Raw genomic sequence first — 21405 nt, 5'->3', positions numbered from 1 at the left:
AAATGTAACTCTAATTGCAATTTAGTTGACATATAGTGGATCAATGTAACTTGTCATATTTCGATGTAACTTGTCATATTTCGTTGGTATCAAAACTCTTAGAGCATTCTGATGAAGTTGAAATATGGAGAAAATCAAGTTAATAAAGGATATTTTGAGTACGTTCAATGTGATAGTATTTTATTAGTTGAAAAGATTTGATTTGTAAAGGAGATTACATCAGGAAGATCTCTATTGGTTCATTCAATGTTAAAAGACTTATATTGAGTAGAATTCTAAAAATTAAAAATTCACATTGATTGTAATTAAGCAAACCATTATATGCTTATTCAAGAGATGGCTTGTTTTAGTATAAATTGTTGTAAGTATGAGATCAAGAAAACATTTATCTTGTTTGGTCAGGAACTTATTTTACTGCAAATTATTGTAAGTATGTTGATCGTGTTGTCCAGTTTTCGACTATGCTTTTAAGGAGAAAGTCTTAGTAGGAGAGTGATTTATATTTTGTATAGGAGTAAGTTTACAATTCGACGAATAAATTGAACTCAAATAATGTCTTATATGAAGAGATTAATAATGTATTACTCTTCGAGTAAAATCCTACGTAGTATAAAGAAAATTGAAACAAAATTGAACATACACCAATACAATATCTAAAAATATATGTGAATCAAAATTCAAGAGTTTATCAAGCAAACTCAAATAGTCAATATTTTTATCAAATCAAATATGGAACACTATTGAATTCGAGTTGAGCTTTAAAGATCTTAATTTTGAATTTAGATTAGAGCATTGATCCTCAAAATTTTAAAAAATACATTCTATATATTTTTAAAAAAATTCTCATTAACTCCAAAATTTAATGTCACCGATACTATTAAGTCGACTCATCTAGTTTAGAAACCTCAACCCTGATCATATATATATATTATGGATGGTACTTGTCCTAGTCATAGCCTACTTGTAGTTATGTATTTTATGTTCATGTCTCTTAAAGAATGTTATCCATGTGGCTTATGCCAGTGTAGTTTATTCTGCGACAACTTTTCGTCACTAAATGCTTCAACAAGATGCGATGCCTTCTTTTATATACTTGTTTAAATCAGTGACATTTTGTTGCTTGCAATTGGATGCATAATTCGTTTATCTGAAAATGGGGAAAACAACATTTATACTCTGAGCCATCAAGACACATTTCTGAGATCATAAAAACGACAAAACAGCAACACTGTCCCTTTAATTTATAACTCAATTACTCATATCATAATTTTTAATCCTTCTACTTTTAAACTCCATGGACCCTAGCTAAAGCGAGGAAGGGTTTATAATTTAAAGTTGAAAAAAGTTTTAATTAAATCATTAAATTGTATTATTCGAATACTTTCTATCAATTTAGATCTTGAATATTTGTTCGGATCAAGTTATAACTTAATTTAGGTACTTTAAATATATTCTGTGTCAAATTTGAGTTGACATTTAACGTCTAAAATAATGGTTAAGTTGAGAAAATGACCTGATTGATACAATATTAATATATTTAAAAATTCAATTAAAACTTTTTTAAATATTGAAAATCAATTTAAAATATGAATGATAAGAAAACCTTTGGTTGGATTAAACAGTAATCTCACCACATAATACGAAAAAATTACACTTTCACCACTCCACTTTAGAATAATCACAAAATTTGGTTTCTCTGACCACTATTCGAGATTATACATGAAGTGTCCCTAAACTTGAAATGGGACGTTTATTATACAAAAAAGAGCAAAAAGGAAAAGAGGAACAATGGTGAAAAGAATTGAGAATAAATAAGGAAAACCTTGAAACAACTCAATGAACCTCTTGATAAGAACTTCTAATAACAGAGGACAAATGATACATACATTATATTCAAATTAAGTTAACTCTAAATTACAACTCAATGAATTGTGATAGCAATAATTAACACATAATTGTTTAGGCATTCCATGCCTTGATCGAGGCCTCCCAAGCTTGTGAGTACTGTGAATGATATCAACATTACCGAATGGTCTCTTGTGCACCACTATTATTATAAGGGGTTAAAATGCAACTTTACTACTATTATTGTTTAGTTAAAAGGTTCGAATTTATGCTATCAAAGCATAACATGTTTGATAGGATCAAAGCATCACATTCAAAAACACAAATCATACCATAGAATCATTTAAAGTGGGAAGGGAGCTTCTTATGCTCCGAGGGTCCACGTTACCTATGGTTTAAGGCAAAGAATGTCACTGATATTCAAATCACGACCCACATTCCAACTTAATGGATGGGAGCCATTAGTTAAAAAGTGATGGAGTTCCCAAATTGTTAACAAGTAAAGATGTTAAGTTTATACCAGTTGAAAAGGATCATCACTAGATTTAAGAAAAACAATTTTTATAAACTATAAAATGGATATAAAAATAATGATAATTTCAAAAGGTAAAAATAGATAAAAATGATATATTGGTTATAAAAAAAATTACTTAAAAAGTAAAGATAAATTATAATTTTTTTTCCTTCCTTTCTAATTATTTGAGAAAAATTGAAACTTAAATTCGAATTTTACGTTTAAGTAAATCATCTCGGCATCTATCTGTACATTTCCCCCCACCATATCTCTTTATCAATCCTATGTTCAATCACAAAAATATCCCAAAATAAAAATCACAAGTCTACATCCATACATATAAAACAAGAAAATATCTGTGGGTGATGATGTTACTGAGAGTGGTCCAATGGCTTATCCTTTCAGATTTATGGCAAGAAAAAATGAATCACTCCATTGATAGCGCCTATTAGATGGTCTGGCCGGTCCCAATAATTGTACTAAACAAATACTAATGATGAAATAACATCGTATTCGGACTTGATTAACCCTTATAAAAATTCCTTTAATTACTAGGTTTTTAAATTTTTATTAGATGGGTTCGATGTAATCGAAAACTAAGATATTAATTGAAATTGAAATTGGAAATATTCAAACAAAAAAATTGATGTAGATTCAGACAAACAAAAAGGACACCGACTGAAAACTACACAAATTACATGCAAGTAAAAATAGTGCCATAGGGGAAATGCCAGTAACCCTGATGGCAAGGCAACCATGCTAGTAATTTGGTCTCCACCTTTTCATTGAATCAAACCTTTTTGGCGATTTTTGTGAAAATTTTGAGACCAACCAAAAACAAGGATAAAAGCATGGTTGAATCACTGATGTTGGTGAAGAACTGAATATGAAAACAGAGTTCATCAAATTGAATCTACCGAGAAAAAAGCAAGCAAGTTGGAATGGAAATTATATTACATAGATGAAGCAAACAGAGCTCCAGAGAATGTACACATAACCGAAGTCTGCATATGGGGAAAAAAAAAACAGGGGTTTAAGTAGGGGATTGGATAAGAAGGGGAGTGGAGTACACAAAAGGAAGACTACGAAGGATAAGGAAACGCATTCGCCTTGGAAAAGGAGCTTCATGTAACATCTGCTCAAGCAGCCTTGCCAACAGCACCGTGTACTCCTCCATCAACCCCGCCACTACTGCCACCAGAATCATCTCTTTTCCAACACTTGTTGTTCAATCAGTCTCTGGCCAAAACTGAAGTTCACTTCAAGACAGCTAAAGAAACAAAAATTTGGGTGTGTTAGTGAAGAAAAAGGCCGATGGGACACTCTGATTACTGGAGAGGGAGGGGGCGGCGGCAACAAGGCTTAGAAGTTACCAGAGTGGCGGTGGTGGTGGTGGGTTGAAATGAGGAGTTCCCTCCACCTGGAGACTGAAGACGAGCCCACATGAAAGTATACAGTGTTTTGTTTTATGTAATGATAATTATTTATATGTAAAATGGATGGCTCATGAACTCATCCTTATCATCTTCTCCATTCATTGATTGTGCAATTAATTATTTATTACTTTGTGCAGTATATGATATGATACGATTTCTCCCCAATTTAATGTAATAAAGTAATTTGGTTGTTCTGCCACATCATTTCTCCGGTGGAACTTTCTCAACATGCTTAGTATTTATATAAATAATAAGGTTAAAATATTATTGGTTAAGTCTTAATTTGATTAGTATTAATATTGTTGTCAGTATAAAAGGACGTAGATTTGAATGTATTAGAATACATTATTCTCCTATTTAAGATGTTAGGGATGAACAATGAATAGTTTTAGACATTATATAAATGAAAAGAGTAAATATAATAAAAACTTAAAATGAAATTAATGTTAAAAATAATGAGGTCAAAATATTAAACTATATATTGAGTTATTATTATTTTAGTTCAACATTTTTTATTTGTATTAAATAAATTTTCTTTTGAAATGATTAATTTATATTAAGAATTAATTAAATTTAAAAGATTACAACTTTATTTAAATTAAATTTCTTTCTCACTTGTGGGTGAATTTTAGGTTTTATAAAATAAAAATAAATAATATATCACATATTTAATGTAACTATTATTTAAGATAAATAATATTTTATAAGTAAAAGAAGTTGAAAATAATTTAGAAATTTAAAACTATAATAAAAAGTAAATTAAAATTTTAAATTAGAAAAAAAAAACAACATGCATGATGATTGAAAAATAATTATTAAAATTTTATATGGTGATTTTTTTTTATTTTTTTAATCTGTCATTTATTTATAATTTTATGTATTTAATAATAATAAAAAGAAGAAGAATAAAAAGAAGATAAAAAAGAAAGTATAAAAGAATACTTGCTTCACATAGAATCAACAACTAATAATTTAAAAATAATATTATATTATGTCATCATCAATTAAAATAATTTTACATGTCTCACTTAGTGCCATTATCATTTGAATACTCCTTTTTGAAATATTTTTTATTTATTAATGCTAATAATTTTCATTCTTTATGCTGTTGACTTTTTTAGATAAAATTTATAGATATTATTTATAGATTTAAACTTAAATTTTAATTGATATATAAGTTTAACACTAATTAAATAATAATTAAAAGATAAAATTAATATATATTTATATACTTAAACTTCTATTCAAGTTATAGTTTTATTTTATTACATTAAGAAGTATGAAAATAAAAAAAATTACTTATAAAAATTAAAAAAGTTAAAATTTTTTAAAATAATATTTTAACCTTAATTATTAGTTATTTTGAATTATTGGTAATGAGTACGTTTTTTTTTATACAAGATAATGACTATGCTTAGACTTTATTCAAGTTATAACTCTATTTAGAGTCAATAAAATTATCAAAATTTATTTTTAAATAGAGTTATAGCTAATAATTTTAAATTAAAATATAAATATTTTTAAATGTCAATTTAGTAAAATGGTAGAAAATAAAAAATATTTTCATTGGTTTAAAAGTTTTTTTAAACTCGTATTTTTATATATATTATAGATATATGTTAAAAGATTAAGAGTTTATTTGTATACAAATTTAAAAAATAAAAGTGTTATTTAAGTGTAATAAACATAAAATTTATCTATCTAAATAAAATAAGAAGGAATAGGGAAGAACAAAAAGTAAAACCGAATTGACCTTAATATCACGCACAAGAGAGAATTGACCCATTTAAGAGTATTAACTAGATTTAAGGGCTTTTTAAAATAAGTCATTATAGTTTAAGGGTTTATTTAGGTATAAAAATATTTTTTAAATAAGTTATTGTAATTTAAGGACTTTTTAAAATAAATTATTATAGTTTAGGGGTTTTTTTTAATATATAAGCTAAAATAGTACAAGGAAATAACATATATTAATTAATTAATATATGTAATATTTATTTAACATTTAAATTGTTTTCGGAAGCTATGCAAGTGGTCAATTCTGGTCGACGGTTTAGTCGACCACCATAATCATTTCCTTTGTAATGACGATTAGGTTGAGAAATTTTGAAATTTGGCTAACTGTCTCAACTAGCTTCTTTTTCTGGGCGATTCATTGCCGAAATTTGGAGGTTTTTGCCGTTTATTGATGAAGTTATTTGACACAAGAAAAGCCTGAAATTTGCTGGATGGAGAAGACGATGATTTTTTTGTTCCCTTTTTTTTCTGTTTTGTTATTTTTTTTGTTTATTTTGGGTTTATGTTGAGACTGGTTTAAGACTTCTCTAGATGGATTTTTCAGGCCCAAATAACAAACGGACTAATTTTCAAAAAACAAAATAATTAGAATCTTATTTGGTTTAACCAATTAAATAAGAAAAAAAACTAAAAATTTAATCTATTTGTCCTTATCTATGATTCCTGTAACCTTCTTCCCTCTTATTATAAAAACAACTTCAAGCTAAAGTAGTAAGAAAAGGCCCATTGGGTACTTTATTTTATACAGTAATTGCCTATTTCTTCACAGCATATGCATTACTCCTGGGATACAATTTACAAAGCCTGATCAATTTTCATATGATGATACAGTGGGAAATGGATAACCTACCTGCAGCCAGTGTCAACATCATCCAGAATAACCTAAGATATAAGTTATCTCTATATTCCCCATGACAAGAACGATCACAATAGTCATAATGATAACAGCAAGAAATAATAGGGTGCTCGAGCGATGATGATGATGCGTGGGAGTTGCCTTTGATGGCACTGATGGACCCATTTGGCCGCTACCTTGCTCACCATCTTGTTTCACCCTCTGTCTCGGTTTAGGAGAAGATTCTTCAGCAATACCCCCGCTGCCATCGAACTTGAATGGTTCATTCTCGTTATCCGACTCATCAGAGCTAGAAGTCTCTCCTGTAGCTTGTGCTTCTGTGATCTGCATTGCAAGCATTGAAAGATATAATTCAATTAACCTACATTATACTCGATCTTATCCAAAACGCAGAGAAAGGTAAGATAAATACACTTCAATATTAGCTATTCCTGGTTACCCTACCTCAGTTAAAGCAGATTGAACTTCTTCTTCATCAAGGCTGCCACTTCTCACTTTGTCATCATCAGCACAGCCTGCAGACACCTTCATTGGCCCAGTAGAAAGTTGTTTGCAAGCGTATTCTTCTTGGAGCAGTACCCTGATTTACAACGTTGTCTGGACTTGGCCGTTGCTGAGGTCCACGGATCCTAATCCTGATTCCAGTTTCAGTTCCGAAGTTTTTCAGAATTTGATTGTTGCAGAGGCTGGTAGGCTCTAGCATTCACTCTGGTTGTACGGAGATCGCCACCGTCATTCATATAATTCTTCGGACTGGCTAATTGTTGCAAATTATCAATATTACCCATTGCTGAATCAGTGGATGAAGTTGCTTGGCGAACTGAATAATTTCCAAGATCACCAACATTTCCGATTCGACTCTCTTGGTTATAAAGTACGGTTTGAGCATGGCTAGACTCAAAAGGATCTTCGCATTGGCCAAAAGCTACTTGCTAAGTATGTGAAACAATAAAAGGTATAAAAATAAAGGTTTTAGCTTCAATCTAGATGTAGTTATAGTATAAAACTATTTTATATACTCTCGTAAATAATTTTAATAGTTGAGAAAATAGCTTAAGCGCATTTAAATTCGTATTGTTATAGTTAAGATGAAACTCAATTAATTATAAAAGTAATTTTCTTTATAATAGCTATCATTTATAATAACATTTCGTTATAACAATCAAATTTCTAGTAGAATTCATTTATTTTGTTTTATTTTAACCCTTTGTATCATATTTTTACTTATAATAATAACCTTCATAGTTATAAAGTACATTCTTTATTAAATTGATTTTTTTTAATAACATATTACCTAAAATTTTAAGTAAAAATATAGATATTTCATATAAGCAAACATACTAATTATAATTTACTAAATAAAAATAATCTTAATTAAAATATTATTTTAATACACTATTAAGTTCTCTAATTAAACATTCTACTATGAAATTGAAACATTATAAACTTATAAATTAATTATTTGAATTTAATAATTCATGATAAATTAATCAATTTAATTTGATAATGCATATTGATTAATTGAACTTGTTAAAAGGATTTCATAATTAATGAAGTGAAAGAATGTATAACAAAAAAAAATTGCATAAAAGCAAGAACGCATACACATGTTATACATCTTTTAATTTTATTGATTTGAATCTTATATGAAAATTCATGATATGAATTATATGGCAGGTTTATAACAATTCTCTCAATAATAGACAAAATATTAACGGACAAATGGAGTTATTATAGAGAAGATTGATTGTATTATAAAATTACTAAACTAAAAAAATTCAAAATATCTAAACATTTAATTATTACCTTATTGGGCTGATCATGTATGTAAAAGTTCAGCCACAAAGTCCAATAACGTAAAAGTTTCAGGTCCAGAACCGAAGGCATACTACACCAAGCTGTCATCATTTTTTGTATTTTCAGTTTTCTTAGATATTCAAGAATTAATAGGTTAAATAGGCCATATCTGTCAAAAAAGAGTTTGTTTTTTTTTTTTAAATTTGAGGAAATACATCATTTTAGAAAGTGTGTGAAAGCTCATTTAGTTAGGTGAGCTTTCTGCTAACATGTTAAAAAAATGTACTCAATTCACACGTTCTCTAAAAATAGTCTATTTCTCTAAATTTTATAAAAATTGACCTATTCATCAATTAACATTTTATTCTATCATATATATATATATAGCTAATTTTGCTCAATTAATAAACAAAAAATAAATGTGGGAAGTAGAAAAAAAAAAGAAAAAGAAAAGCCTCTTACATACAAGGAGGACAAGAAAAAAGCAGCCACAAGTAATATAGAACATTTGTATTTTATTTAAGGGTAAACTATAAAAATTGACACTTTTGTTTACCTCAGATTACATTTTAGTCAATTACGTTATTATTTTGTTACAAAGTGATCCCTCTACTATTAAGCTCCGTTACCTCCTTATCGGTAATCCTATATTGCAGTCCAAATAGGATTTAAATGCCAACTTGAATGTCTAATTGAGATGAGAATAAGTTTTTAATTAAATAAATTTAATTAATTAAAAAATTTAAATTAATTACATTTTAAAATGAAAAAAAAACCGTTCGTTTCTTTTTTCTTTTAGTTTTCTTTTTCATTTTGATTGAAAAATTATTCCCATCCCAATTGGACATCCAAGTTGGCATTTAAAACTCATTTGGACTATCACGTAGGATTGTCGTTAGGGAGGTAACGGAGCTTAACGACAAAGTAATTACTTCATAACGAAACGATAATATAAGTGACTAAAACATAACATCTCAAACATAAGTGACTAAAATATAATTAGGCAAAAAAAATAGCTATTTTTATAATTTACCCTTTATTTAAATCTTTTGGATTTGGTCTAAAAAAAATAAAAATCGATTGTTTAAAAACCATTTATTCTTTGGTTAGATTACAAATTGAGGGAAGAATAAAATTTGGAATTCGAGCTTTATAAATAAATAAAAACAAGAACGGAAGAGCTTCTCCCTTGAAAAGATAAAAGGGAATAAGGGCAGCTCTAATATGTAGATGCCAAAATTATCTCCAATATGAAGAATAAATGATAGGAATATTGCTTATGCTCAACCAACGATCATTTGTACTGTTGTTAAATGTAACAGTTTACATACATACGCTGTGAAGAGCAGCGAAAGATATATGCTATGGTTCCGGCTCCGGCATCGTCGATTGTGAACTGTTTTCGGTGGTTTCTTCCGATAACGGCGGTGGGGAAAGACAACTACAGCGGCAAGTAGGACAAGATGAGTGGGAAGATAACCACCGCTGGATGCATTGTACATGGAATCCATGGTTACACTTTGCCAACACTTGAATTCCCTCTCCCTCTACGAATTCAGATAAGCAAATCGCGCATTCAGCTTCCGCTCCCGCCAACTTCATCCCACTCGTGTAAACCAGCGTCGGCGCCGCCACCATGAGTGCCGCACCTGCCTCCCCCACGGGCTTTCTCTGCTCAACTTCTTCATCTGCTTCCGCAATGTCGTTGCGGAAATGACGCGGGCGGCGACCCTCACTGCCACGCAGGAAGCAGCGGATGGCGGCGTTAAGAGCCAAAGAGCATATTAAACCACAAAAGAGAATGATCAACACCGTGGCTACATTAGCTTCCAAGTCATTCGATTTTGGGTAAGACCGCCACCTGCAAGTATGGGGGCTACACGTAGACGTTGAAGTGGAAGACATTTCTGGTTCCCCTGACGAAAGCTGCGGGGACAACCGCACCAGGCGCTCACCGGTCGCCTGCGGCTGCGGTCTCATTTCGTTTATGAAAATTCTGGGGGTATTGGCTTCGGATAAAAAAAGAAAAAGGAGAGAATGAATGATTGCGTGGGGAGTAGAGAGGAGGATTTATAACCATAATTTAGCATCCAAAAATGCATACGTGCACTGGAGGTTTCACAATTCCCTTGTCGCAATTATTAAATGCTTTTAGCTGTTTAAAAATTCTGGTGGGGTCTTAGACTTGGACCGACCCTTTTTCTAACCAAAAGGCCCTTCTTTTCACTAATTTTCATTCGTAAGCAGTAATAATCACCTCCCTTCTCACTAACTTACTATAGAATATATTCTACATTAATTAATTGTAAGCAACGTGAAATCTAAAGAAGCATCTTCCACCATTTTCCAGAATGTATGAATGCATTGATGTTATGAGACGATGGCCGGCCATTCATTCATATTCTCTCTCTCTCTCATAATCATAGAGATAGCCATTTGTCTTTCTTTAATTAACTACGGGCGATGGACTCTAACAGTGTGTTTTTGAGGTTTTCAGACAAGGTGGACCCCAGGGAAAGGTCTATAAGCTTATAGAAGAGGGCACTCCAAAACACTGCTGATTTTTAATTTGGTAGTATTACTTGAAATCGGAAGGGAGAGAGCAATCCTTCCCTTTATATCAACATTATTACTATTGTAGCCATCCACATATCGCTACGTCTCAATGCATTAATATTTTAAAATTAACGATTATATTTGTTTTCATGTAATTATAAAAAAAAATTATAAATTAATTTTCTTTTACCAGTTAGTCCACACATATACAGGATGATATTTCAAAATTTTTACCCAAACAAAATTAGTTAATACTAATTTAAAATTGATTTTATTATGTAATCTGTTTTCACATTTTATTTCTTTAATAATGGCAATAATGTGAAATACTTAAAATTCTTAGACTATATATATACATTTTTTAAATGCAATTTTCCGGTTAAAACTTTTTACTACGTATTGTATTTTTAAATTATAATTTGATTATCAAGTCACTGATTTTTTATTCAACTGTAAGTCTAATTTCATTTAAAAAATTATAAAATTTAATTCAATCTATTTATAAATTAATTTTTTTATTCTAATCTCCAATTCAATCCAATTTCAATCACTATGATTTTTTTATAGTAACTTTATAATTACGTGTCAGAGAGTGTGGAGATTGAGACAAATACGGTCCACATATGATTTGTGGAGTGGAGCAGCCACGAGGGCCACCATGGCCAGTACTAATACCAGAAACTTCCATTGGGGGGAAAACCAAGGGGCGTGCATTAATATAAACAGCGCACCAACCACATCATTTTATAAAAACAAACAACGGGATATTGCCATATCTGCCTTTGCCTCCAAGTAACTGCACAGTGACAGTGGCTTCCTCATCCATTTCTCCACCAATCTTTTTGGCCCACTTCCTTGCTCTCGCATCTATTGCGTTGTATTGGAACCCACTCATTGTTTGAAAAGTTAAAAAGGGTGGACACCGAAAGTAGAAAGTAAAATTGGTTGGCAAGTTGGGTTAAAAGTTGGCATGGGATAATTGCAATTTTGGTCCCTAATTGTATAGGGACATTGCAAGTTGATCCTTGAACCTCAACTATAAATAGGCCTAACCATTTCTTACTTTCTTCATCCCACACTTGCCATTCTCTACTTAAGGCAATTGTTCTCTCTCCCTATTTGTAAACTTTCACTTGTATTTTTGGAGTGAAATATATTTGGTAGTGCCCGAGGACGTAGGCAAAATTTGCTGAACCTCGTTAAAATTCTAGTGTTCTTTATTTTTGTTCTGCATATTTTGCAAGTGTCATTGTAGTGATTTATTGTGCTATTAAATTACGATAGAGGGATATTCTGGCTAGGAAAGATCTGGTATGTAAGCGATCCTCGTGATCCACCTCTCTTTCCTGGGAATTGAACTTAGTGTGATTTTTCAGTACAATAATTTTACTCTTTCACACGCTTCCGTGCAACAATTGGTACCAGAGCCAGGTTCGTACTTGGAGAATACGACCTTTTACGGTACTATTCACGTATATGGCACTATTCACATATACAGTACTATTCACATATACGACACTATTCACGTATACGGTACTGTTCACGTATACAGTAGTTGGGATTGAGGAGAAAAATGGCAGCAGCATCGTCATCAGCAAGGACTACTGTGACAAATGCAAAATTTGAAGTAGAGAAATTTGACGGTACCAATAATTTTGGTATGTGGCAGTGTGAGATCCTGGATGTCTTATGTCAGCAAGAGCTGGATATAGCCCTTGAAGAAAAACCTGACAAGATGGATGACAAGGAGTGGGCCAAGATCAATAGACAGGCGTGTGGTACAATCCGCCTATGTTTGGCCAAAGAGCAGAAGTACTCCGTCATGAGGGAGACATCAGCGAAGAAGCTGTGGGATACATTGGAAGAAAAGTTTCTAACGAAAAGTCTTGAAAATAGGCTTTATATGAAAAAGAAACTTTTTCGGTTCACGTATGCACCCGGTATGTCGATGAATGACCATGTGAACTCATTCAATAAAATTTTAGCAGACTTGCTAAATTTGGATGAGAAATTTGAAGATGAAGACAAGGCATTATTGTTGTTGAATTCCCTTCCTGATGAATATGATCATCTTACCACCACATTGCTTCATGGGAAAGATTCAATCACATTTGATGCAGTCTGTAGTGCGTTGTATAGATCTGAGACTCGAAAGAAAGATAAAAGAGATCACAGAGATACAACTGCAGAAGTCTTAACAGTAAGAGGTCGTTCACACAGCAGCAAACCTGGTAGAAGGGGTAAGTCCAAAGGGAGACCCGCCAAAGATGAATGTGCCTTTTGTCGTGAGAAAGGGCATTGGAAAAAGAATTGTCCTAAGTTAAAAAAGGGCAAGTCTATTTCTAATGCATGTGTAGCGGAGCATGATGAGGAGTCAGACTTTAGCTTGGTTGGCATGGCAATGGCATGTCAAACGGATGAGTGGATATTGGATTCGGGATGTACTTACCATATGTGTCCTAATAATGACTGGTTTTCTAGTCTTGAAGAACTAGAAGGTGGAGTTGTTTTTATGGGCAATGATAGTGCCTGTAAGACAATGGGTGTAGGTACAATCAAATTGAAGAACCATGACGGCTCAATCCAAGTTCTGACAGATGTTCGCTATGTACCCAGCTTGAAGAAAAATCTCATCTTATTAGGGGCCCTAGAATCTAAAGGGCTCACAATCACTTTGAGAGATGGATTACTAAAGGTAGTAGCTGGGGTATTGACGGTGATGAAAGGCACTAGAAGAAATAACTTGTACTATTTAAATGGAAGTACAGTTATTGGATCAACATCAACAGCTTCTGCGAAAGATGCAGATTCAGAGGCTACCAGGTTATGGCATAGACGATTGGGACATGCTGGTGAAAAAGCTTTGCAGACTTTGGCGAAGCAAGGCTTGTTGAAAGGTGCAAATTCTTGCAAATTGGAATTCTGTGAACATTGTGTTCTGGGCAAGCAGACGAGGGTAAAATTTGGTTCAGCAATTCACAATACGAAAGGAATTCTGGACTATGTTCACAGTGATGTGTGGGGACCTACCAAAGTGGCTTCTTTGGGAGGTATGCACTATTTTGTCACTTTTCTTGATGATTATTCAAGAAAAGTATGGGTGTATCTAATGAAAAGAAAAAATGAAGTTTTGGATGCATTTCTGAAGTGGAAGAAGATGGTGGAGACTCAGACAGGTCGAAAGGTCAAACGACTTCGATCAGATAATGGTACTGAGTACAAAAATGATCCATTTCTACAAGTATGTCAAGATGAGGGCATTGTGCGACACTTCACTGTTCGAGATACACCACAGCAGAATGGGGTGGCAGAACGCATGAATCGGACTATACTGGAGAAAGTTCGATGTATGTTGTCCAATGCTGGATTGGGCAAGGAATTTTGAGCTGAGGCAGTTACATATGCGTGCCATCTAATTAACCGATTGCCATCAGCTGCAATAAATGGAAAAACTCCTATGGAGATGTGGACTGGTAAACCTGCTACTGATTATGATTCTTTACATGTTTTTGGTTCCACTGCATATTATCATGTAAAAGAATCTAAGTTAGACCCAAGAGCAAAGAAAGCATTATTCATGGGTATAACTGGTGGTGTAAAAGGATACCGTCTCTGGTGTCCTGATACAAGGAAGATTGTTTTCAGTAGAGATGTAACTTTTGATGAATCAACCATGATGAAGAACGAGGATTCACAAAAGGATGACAAAACCAGTAGTACTTTGCAGCAGGTGGAGTTTGAAAAGGTTAATGATGATCTAGCTAATATTGAAAGAACAAATGATGAAGAAGTTTCGACCCAAGAACTTCTACAGCAACAAGATTCAATTGCATATAGGAGGCCAAGAAGAGAGATTCGTAAGCCTGCTCGCTTTGATGATATGGTGGCCTATGCACTTCCAATTGCAGATGATGATGTTCCTTCCACTTACACAGAAGCAATAAGTAACTCTGATGGTGTAAAGTGGAAGCAAGCTATGAATGAAGAAATGCAGTCTCTTCATAAAAATAGGACTTGGGAGTTGGTGAGACTGCCCAAGGGAAATAAGGCAATTGGATGCAAATCGGTATATGCAAAGAAGGAAGGATTTCCTGGTAAAAATGAAATTCGATACAAGGCTAGATTGGTAGCAAAGGGTTACGCTCAGAAAGAAGGAATAGACTACAATGAAGTGTTTTCTCCAGTTGTGAAGCATTCGTCTATTCGAATTTTGCTAGCCTTGGTTGCGCAATACGATCTTGAACTAGTTCAGCTTGATGTGAAGACAGCATTTTTACACGGTGATTTGGAAGAGGAAATCTATATGACTCAGCCTGATGGATTCAATGTTGCTGATAAAGAAAATTGGGTTTGCAAACTGACAAAGTCGCTTTATGGATTGAAACAATCTCCGAGGCAGTGGTACAAGCGATTTGATCAGTTCATGAAAGGGCAAAGGTACACAAGAAGTAAATTTGATCATTGCGTATATTTTCAGAAGCTACAAGAAGGAACTTTCATATACTTGCTCTTATATGTTGATGATATGCTGATAGCATCTAAGAGCAAAGTTGAGATTGAGAGATTGAAGACTCAACTCAATCTCGAGTTTGAGATGAAAGATCTAGGTGAAGCTAAGAAGATTCTTGGCATGGAAATATGTAGAGATAGAGCTCATGGCAGAGTTAGCTTGTCTCAGAAGCAGTATTTGAAGAAAGTACTACAGCAGTTTGGCATGAACGAGCAGACCAAACCTGTAAGTACCCCGTTGGCTTCTCATTTCAAGCTTTCTGCACAACTATCTCCTTCGACGAATACGGAACGAGAATACATGTTGCAAGTTCCGTATTCTAATGCAGTGGGTGGCTTGATGTATGCAATGGTGTGTACAAGACCCGACATTTCACAGGCAGTTAGTATAGTGAGCAGGTATATGCATAATCCTGGAAAAGGACATTGGCAAGCTGTGAAATGGATTCTACGGTATATTCAGAAGACCGTGGATGTTGGATTACTGTTCAAGCAGGATAATACACTTGGTAAAGGTGTTATTGGGTACGTTGATTCTGACTATGCTGGTGATTTGGACAAGCGAAGATCAACCACCGGTTATGTGTTTACACTTGCTGGAGGACCAATAAGTTGGAAGTCTACACTACAGTCTACAGTTGCATTGTCAACCACAGAAGCCGAGTACATGGCTGTAACAGAGGCTGTAAAGGAGGCTATTTGGTTACAAGGTATGGCTAAAACCTTGGGGTTGGTTCAGGAGCATATTAACGTGTATTGTGATAGTCAAAGTGCTATTCATTTAGCAAAGAATCAAGTCTATCATGCACGTACAAAACATATCGACGTACGATTCCATTTTGTGCGGGAAATTATTGAAGAGGAGAAAATTTGTCTTCAGAAGATCAAGACTGCAAATAATCCCGCAGACATGATGACCAAGGTGGTAACAGCAACCAAGTTCGAACATTGTTTGAACTTGATTAATATCCTGCAAGTTTAACAGTTGAAGAAGGCACTATCAAGTATTGTTGTCAAAGGCAGAAAGAATTGTGTGAAGATAAGATTATCCTAATCAAATCTTCAAGGTGGAGATTAGTGGAACCCACCCATTGTTTGAAAAGTCAAAAGGGTGGGCACCGAAAGTAGAAAGTAAAATTGGTTGGCAAGTTGGGTTAAAAGTTGGCATGGGATAATTGCAATTTTGGTCCCTAATTGTATAGGGACATTGCAAGTTGATCCTTGAACCTCAACTATAAATAGGCCTAACCATTTCTTACTTTCTTCATCCCACACTTGCCATTCTCTACTTAAGGCAATTGTTCTCTCTCCCTATTTGTAAACTTTCACTTGTATTTTTGGAGTGAAATATATTTGGTAGTGCCCGAGGACGTAGGCAAAATTTGCTGAACCTCGTTAAAATTCTAGTGTTCTTTATTTTTGTTCTGCATATTTTGCAAGTGTCATTGTAGTGATTTATTGTGCTATTAAATTACGATAGAGGAATATTCTGGCTAGGAAAGATCTGGTATGTAAGCGATCCTCGTGATCCACCTCTCTTTCCTGGGAATTGAACTTAGTGTGATTTTTCAGTACAATAATTTTACTCTTTCACACGCTTCCGCGCAACACGTTGGGTATAGGTTGCTTTCTTTCCTTCCTTCTATATCCACGACCCACTTATATACTGACATCCTTTAATAGATATTAATATTTCGATACGATTGATGTATTTGCCACCTTCTCGAATAGAATTTTAATCATATATTTTCATTTTAATTTCTTACATAGTAATATAGCTGATTTTGATCACAATGTATAAATACATGTGTGTGCACAAGTCACATGGTTTCATCGTAAAAATATAACTCGAATAGTTTCATCTTTATTCATATACAATGCCAGAGTTATTATAAGAAGTTAATTATTCCAAGGGAAGAATATTCATTGATTGCAGAACCCAAATTTCTTGAAATTTCAATATTCCGACGACATTTGTATTGGCTGAGAGCCTATGAGGGTGTAGTTAATCAAGCAGTTTCATGGGGTAATCATATAAAAGTATACATTCGATGCTATCTGTGTGTTTAATTTTCTTTCAAGATTTCTATGTACGAGGAGTCTCATATCTCTCCATACTTGGATATTCGTATATGAATAAGACTTGGGGTGTGGGATATAAGTATTTATCCGTATATGCAAATATCAAAATTGTTGCATTCAAGCTCTTGAATATATCATCCTATGTTTAGTATGGAGATATATCAAAACAATGACAAAAACAATTTCATTTCAATGAAAACAAAACAAAAAACACACCCCTTCTCTGTAGTTTCCGAGATATATGAAAACGCCCCTTATGATGAACTGACTTTGATGATCAAACTTCACCCACGGCTTCCTCACTTCTCTCTCAATTTTGGGTCTCTAGAGACGACAAACCTGATGAAAGTGAGATCAAGTTCGACAGTCATAATTACCCTTCTTAGAAGGTGGAGCTAAAACTTTGAACATGATCGAGAATAAGGAGCCTCGGTCCGGGTGGAATTTTCACATCTCTAAGTGCACTGGAACACATTAGACAATTTCAAGGCCATCAGAATATATGCATAGACACTGTTCATAAAATACTACTCAGAAAGTTAAGTTACAATAAAATCTCCAATTACTTGCCTATCGGTGAGCAAAGGCAATGTGTTATCAGTTAACAAGCCTTTCTTGAAATTCTTCTCGTAGTTCTGGAGCCCGAGACTATTTAACATCGATCTTGTTCGGGAATAGTACATGTCCTCGACAGGTGGTTGTGATAACTTTTGTCCAAACTGAATAATCGTAAAAACAGCTGTTAGATAAGAAACTACAGGCCAGTAAAGCACTATCTTGAAGTGTTACTCATTCAGAATACTCAAATGTCAAAAGGGAAAACTAAGTTGAGAAGCTCATTGATAAAGAAATTTCAGCAAATTCCAGCACATCAAATTCACAGCTTTTTAAGCAGTTAGTAACTGGAAATGGCTGAAAACAAGATGATGACATCGATTGGCATAACGAGATGATTGATTAACCTGGAAAAGCACGCCTTGAAAGAGCGCAAAAAAAAGTCCAGAAGTGACTGCATTTGCAGCCTGATTCGGGCCGCCCATGCCACTCACTAGAGAAAACATGGCCCCAGAACCAAAAGCCGCCACCATGCTGCAATAATAGAACATTTACGTTAAACAACTGTGAAAACCAAAGGTATAAAGCCAACCAATATTAAAACAAACAAATGAAGTCTACAGTTCTTTATTCAAACAACAAGCTTTGATCATCTATTCATCTTCGGCTTACCTAACTCAAATATCTACAACGCTCAACAAAACATAAATTATATTGCAATTCTACTTTATGATGGGAGAGAGGAGGTCAAGTAAGCAGAACATAGAAGTGGGGTGAAAGGTGGAATCTACACAAATGAGGAAAAAAAAAAAGAAGCTAGTGTCTGTTTGTCATCAATAAATGCACCTCCAAGTTTCTACATTGAAGGAAAATAAGCTAGTTCGAAATGGCAAGCTCTTCACTATTATCAGAATTGCTACAAAATAAAATATATAATCAGTTAATCACCTTCTAGCTGTACCAGTTAAAATGTTTGATCACCTTTCTAACTAACCATTTAAAATATTTGCAGATGAGTTTCTAGTCATTAGATGCATAGAGATTAAAATAATAAAGGGACCATGATCTCCACGTAGGCAAATTTCAGGCTATTTTCACTAGAAATGGAAATTAAGTTGGTTCCAGAAGGTGGAAAGACAACAAGTTGAGAGTTTAGGGAAAAATAAAGAGAAAAATGCCTTCACATTATGGCTTGACAACAAACCAGAGGAACAAATGAGAATAACTTGCTACTTTGTTAATGAATCCAACTTGCTACTTTTAGACCAAAGCAAAAGAGAAAAAGCCAACACAGATACATGACCGTAACACTTCCATGGTCTGGAAAAACCTGTTTGACCATAACATTTGTAAGCTAAGACTGATTTGGCCCTCAAAAAAAGACAAAGATTTTCTTCCCATCTCAACAGTATCTCTCTGAAACAGCATAATCAAACAACAATACACAAAGAAAAACAATTGTACTGTATGCATGTGTTAGCATGTCGTATTCCGATTGAACTAACAATATCCACCAGCTGTAAAACAACAGAATGAAAAAACAATGAAGATAAAGAAAATCAGGATTAAAAGGGTCCACCTAGATTGAACATCCTCCTTCCCTCTCAATCTTTTCATAACACAAGCTAGGCCAGCATTGACACCAGTCATCACAGCAAAATTACGAGCTTGTACCCAGGGAGCTCCTGATAGAGCCTGTAATCAAAGTAAACATGTATAATTAAATGCTACTTAGAAAACCCTTCAGTGGTTGTAAGTTGTGATTTAATCCCTCGTAAACAACACTAGTCAACAGAACTCAATTAGCATGCACTAAGAACATGGTCTTCCCCAAAACCGAACCTTCACAATTAATGCATATTCTTTTTCGATATGTGGAAATTACAGTTCTTTAAAATATCATGATTGCAGATAAGAAATGAAAGTAGAGCCAAAATAAAAAAGGAAAACGACCTGGGCTTGCTTGAGAGAAGCCATTGCCTGATGATTGAGGGAAGCCTGAGGAGGAGTCGGAAAAGAAGAGGAAACATCTTTGGTGAGGTTGCCCATTAAAGCACCAATAGCAGCACCCTGAACGGCGCCTGTGGCGGTTACCACGGCCGCCTCGACTGGCATGGACTGTTTGTCTAGCCAAGCTTGAACCCGTTCTCAACTTCCTTGAACTTGGCTTGCAATTGCTCCAGTGGGTTTTGTTGAGCCATCAACCTGGTTACCACCAACATTCCTTGCTCTTTTCCTCCTTCCATTTCGTCACAACTTCCGAATGTAATTTCCTCGAGTACCAAGAGAAAGAAAAGGCTTTGGAATTGTTGCCTGACCCTGATCTACATTTCCTACAACATCCATTTTCTCCTGTTTTGTTTTAAGTTTTGGATTTATTCAAGATTGGGCTTTTTGCTGAAACGTCTTTTCAGCCATTGTTGACGGTCTCCTTTTTAAGGTTAAATAATTGGGCCCAAATATGAGCCAATCTCATAAAAGACCGCAAAAAAAGTGTGAATTAGTACTGAGAAATTGAAATATCGAAAAATTGATTCCAACTAATATATGCGGTTGGATTCAGGTTTTGTATTATTTAGTTCTGTTTCGGGTTGATGTTATCATTCAAATGATATAATTGGGTTCGGTTTGAGTTTTCCGCATAGAATTTATTTTATTTAAATTAAATTAAATGAACAAATATATATGTTTTAAAAATAATCTTAATAAAATGATAGATTAATTATTTTAGTGTTTATATAGACTAATTCGTTTCATCTAACTATTATTATATACAAAAAGTTAAAAGTAAATTTTCCAAAAAAAAAAGTTAAGAAAGTGAGTTTTATATTAAAGTTAGTAAATTATTTCTTAAATATAATAATTATAATTGTAAGCCTAATTTTAATTTTAAGAAATTAGTTTAATAATTTTTTTTATCTATAAAAAAAATAAAAATAAAAATAAAAACAATTTTTCACTTGTAGTCTTGGTGGGTTTACCATGGGAGTGTGCTGTCTTGCTGAACTGGAAGTTTGGAGACACTTAGGTGCCATTGTCGGGCTGAAAAGAAGGCCGGTCACCGTAGCTGGCGGAGGCAGGGGCGTGGTTGTGGAAGGAAGAATATAAGGGTATCAGGAAAAGAAAATGGAAATTAATTACTCAAAAAAATGCAGGGAAAATTTACAATAAAAATAATAAGTTCTAAATTTTTCAATTTTAAATTAAAAATTGGTATAATTATTTTCAAGTTCTTTAAGTTTGATTTTTGATTTTTTTTGTCACAGTGCCACATGATAGCCCATGATTGGGCCACGTATCAAATATGTCAGTAATTAACCCCGTTTTGAGGAGGTACCAAATCAATAGACATTAGTGATTAATCCCGTTTGGAAGAGATACCAAATTAATAGACGAAAATTATACTTTAGATACAATATTAGACATTTTGAAAGTAAAAGCATTACATTAAAATTTTA

At 33.5% G+C, this 21405-nt stretch overlaps 2 protein-coding genes, 1 long non-coding RNA gene and 1 other non-coding gene across 4 annotated transcripts; all 4 read right to left on the bottom strand.

Moving 5' to 3' along the window:
- Nucleotides 1-3295: 3295 nt before the first annotated feature.
- Nucleotides 3296-4051, bottom strand: LOC107930184 (uncharacterized). The gene is made up of 2 exons (XR_001692987.2): nt 3733-4051; nt 3296-3629 (listed from the first exon to the last, which is right to left on the bottom strand). It is a non-coding gene; the product is annotated as an uncharacterized lncRNA (long non-coding RNA).
- A 2274-nt stretch (nt 4052-6325) lies between these two features.
- LOC121206258 (uncharacterized) lies at nt 6326-8952 on the bottom strand. Its single transcript, XM_041076998.1, has 2 exons — nt 6893-8952; nt 6326-6772 (listed from the first exon to the last, which is right to left on the bottom strand). The coding sequence occupies exons 1-2, from the start codon at nt 6977-6979 to the stop codon at nt 6461-6463; spliced, it is 399 nt and encodes a 132-aa protein (XP_040932932.1). The 5' UTR covers nt 6980-8952; the 3' UTR covers nt 6326-6460.
- Nucleotides 8953-9369: 417 nt separating this feature from the next.
- Nucleotides 9370-10515, bottom strand: LOC107930159 (RING-H2 finger protein ATL79). The gene has a single exon (XM_016861739.2). The coding sequence runs from the start codon at nt 10223-10225 to the stop codon at nt 9608-9610; it is 618 nt and encodes a 205-aa protein (XP_016717228.1). The 5' UTR covers nt 10226-10515; the 3' UTR covers nt 9370-9607.
- A 6969-nt stretch (nt 10516-17484) lies between these two features.
- On the bottom strand, nt 17485-20293 carry LOC107930158 (chloroplastic import inner membrane translocase subunit HP30-2). The gene is made up of 5 exons (XR_005901322.1): nt 19901-20293; nt 19527-19642; nt 18355-18481; nt 17963-18111; nt 17485-17856 (listed from the first exon to the last, which is right to left on the bottom strand). It is a non-coding gene; the product is annotated as a chloroplastic import inner membrane translocase subunit HP30-2 (transcript).
- Nucleotides 20294-21405: the final 1112 nt, after the last annotated feature.

Source organism: Gossypium hirsutum, chromosome A09, assembly GCF_007990345.1.
Source record: "Gossypium hirsutum isolate 1008001.06 chromosome A09, Gossypium_hirsutum_v2.1, whole genome shotgun sequence".
Lineage (NCBI taxonomy): Eukaryota > Viridiplantae > Streptophyta > Magnoliopsida > Malvales > Malvaceae > Gossypium > Gossypium hirsutum.
Note: the sequence above shows the minus strand (reverse complement) of the source record. Positions and strands in the feature narration are given on the sequence as shown.

Bases quoted from the DNA above. Each gene is read 5' to 3' on its own strand.
- LOC121206258 (XM_041076998.1), bottom strand. From the start codon at position 6,979: ATGAAGGTGTCTGCAGGCTGTGCTGATGATGACAAAGTGAGAAGTGGC. The intron at 6,773-6,892 runs GTAGGGTAACCA...CTTGCAATGCAG, and splicing joins TTCAATCTGCTTTAACTGAG to ATCACAGAAGCACAAGCTAC.
- LOC107930159 (XM_016861739.2), bottom strand. From the start codon at position 10,225: ATGAGACCGCAGCCGCAGGCGACCGGTGAGCGCCTGGTGCGGTTGTCC.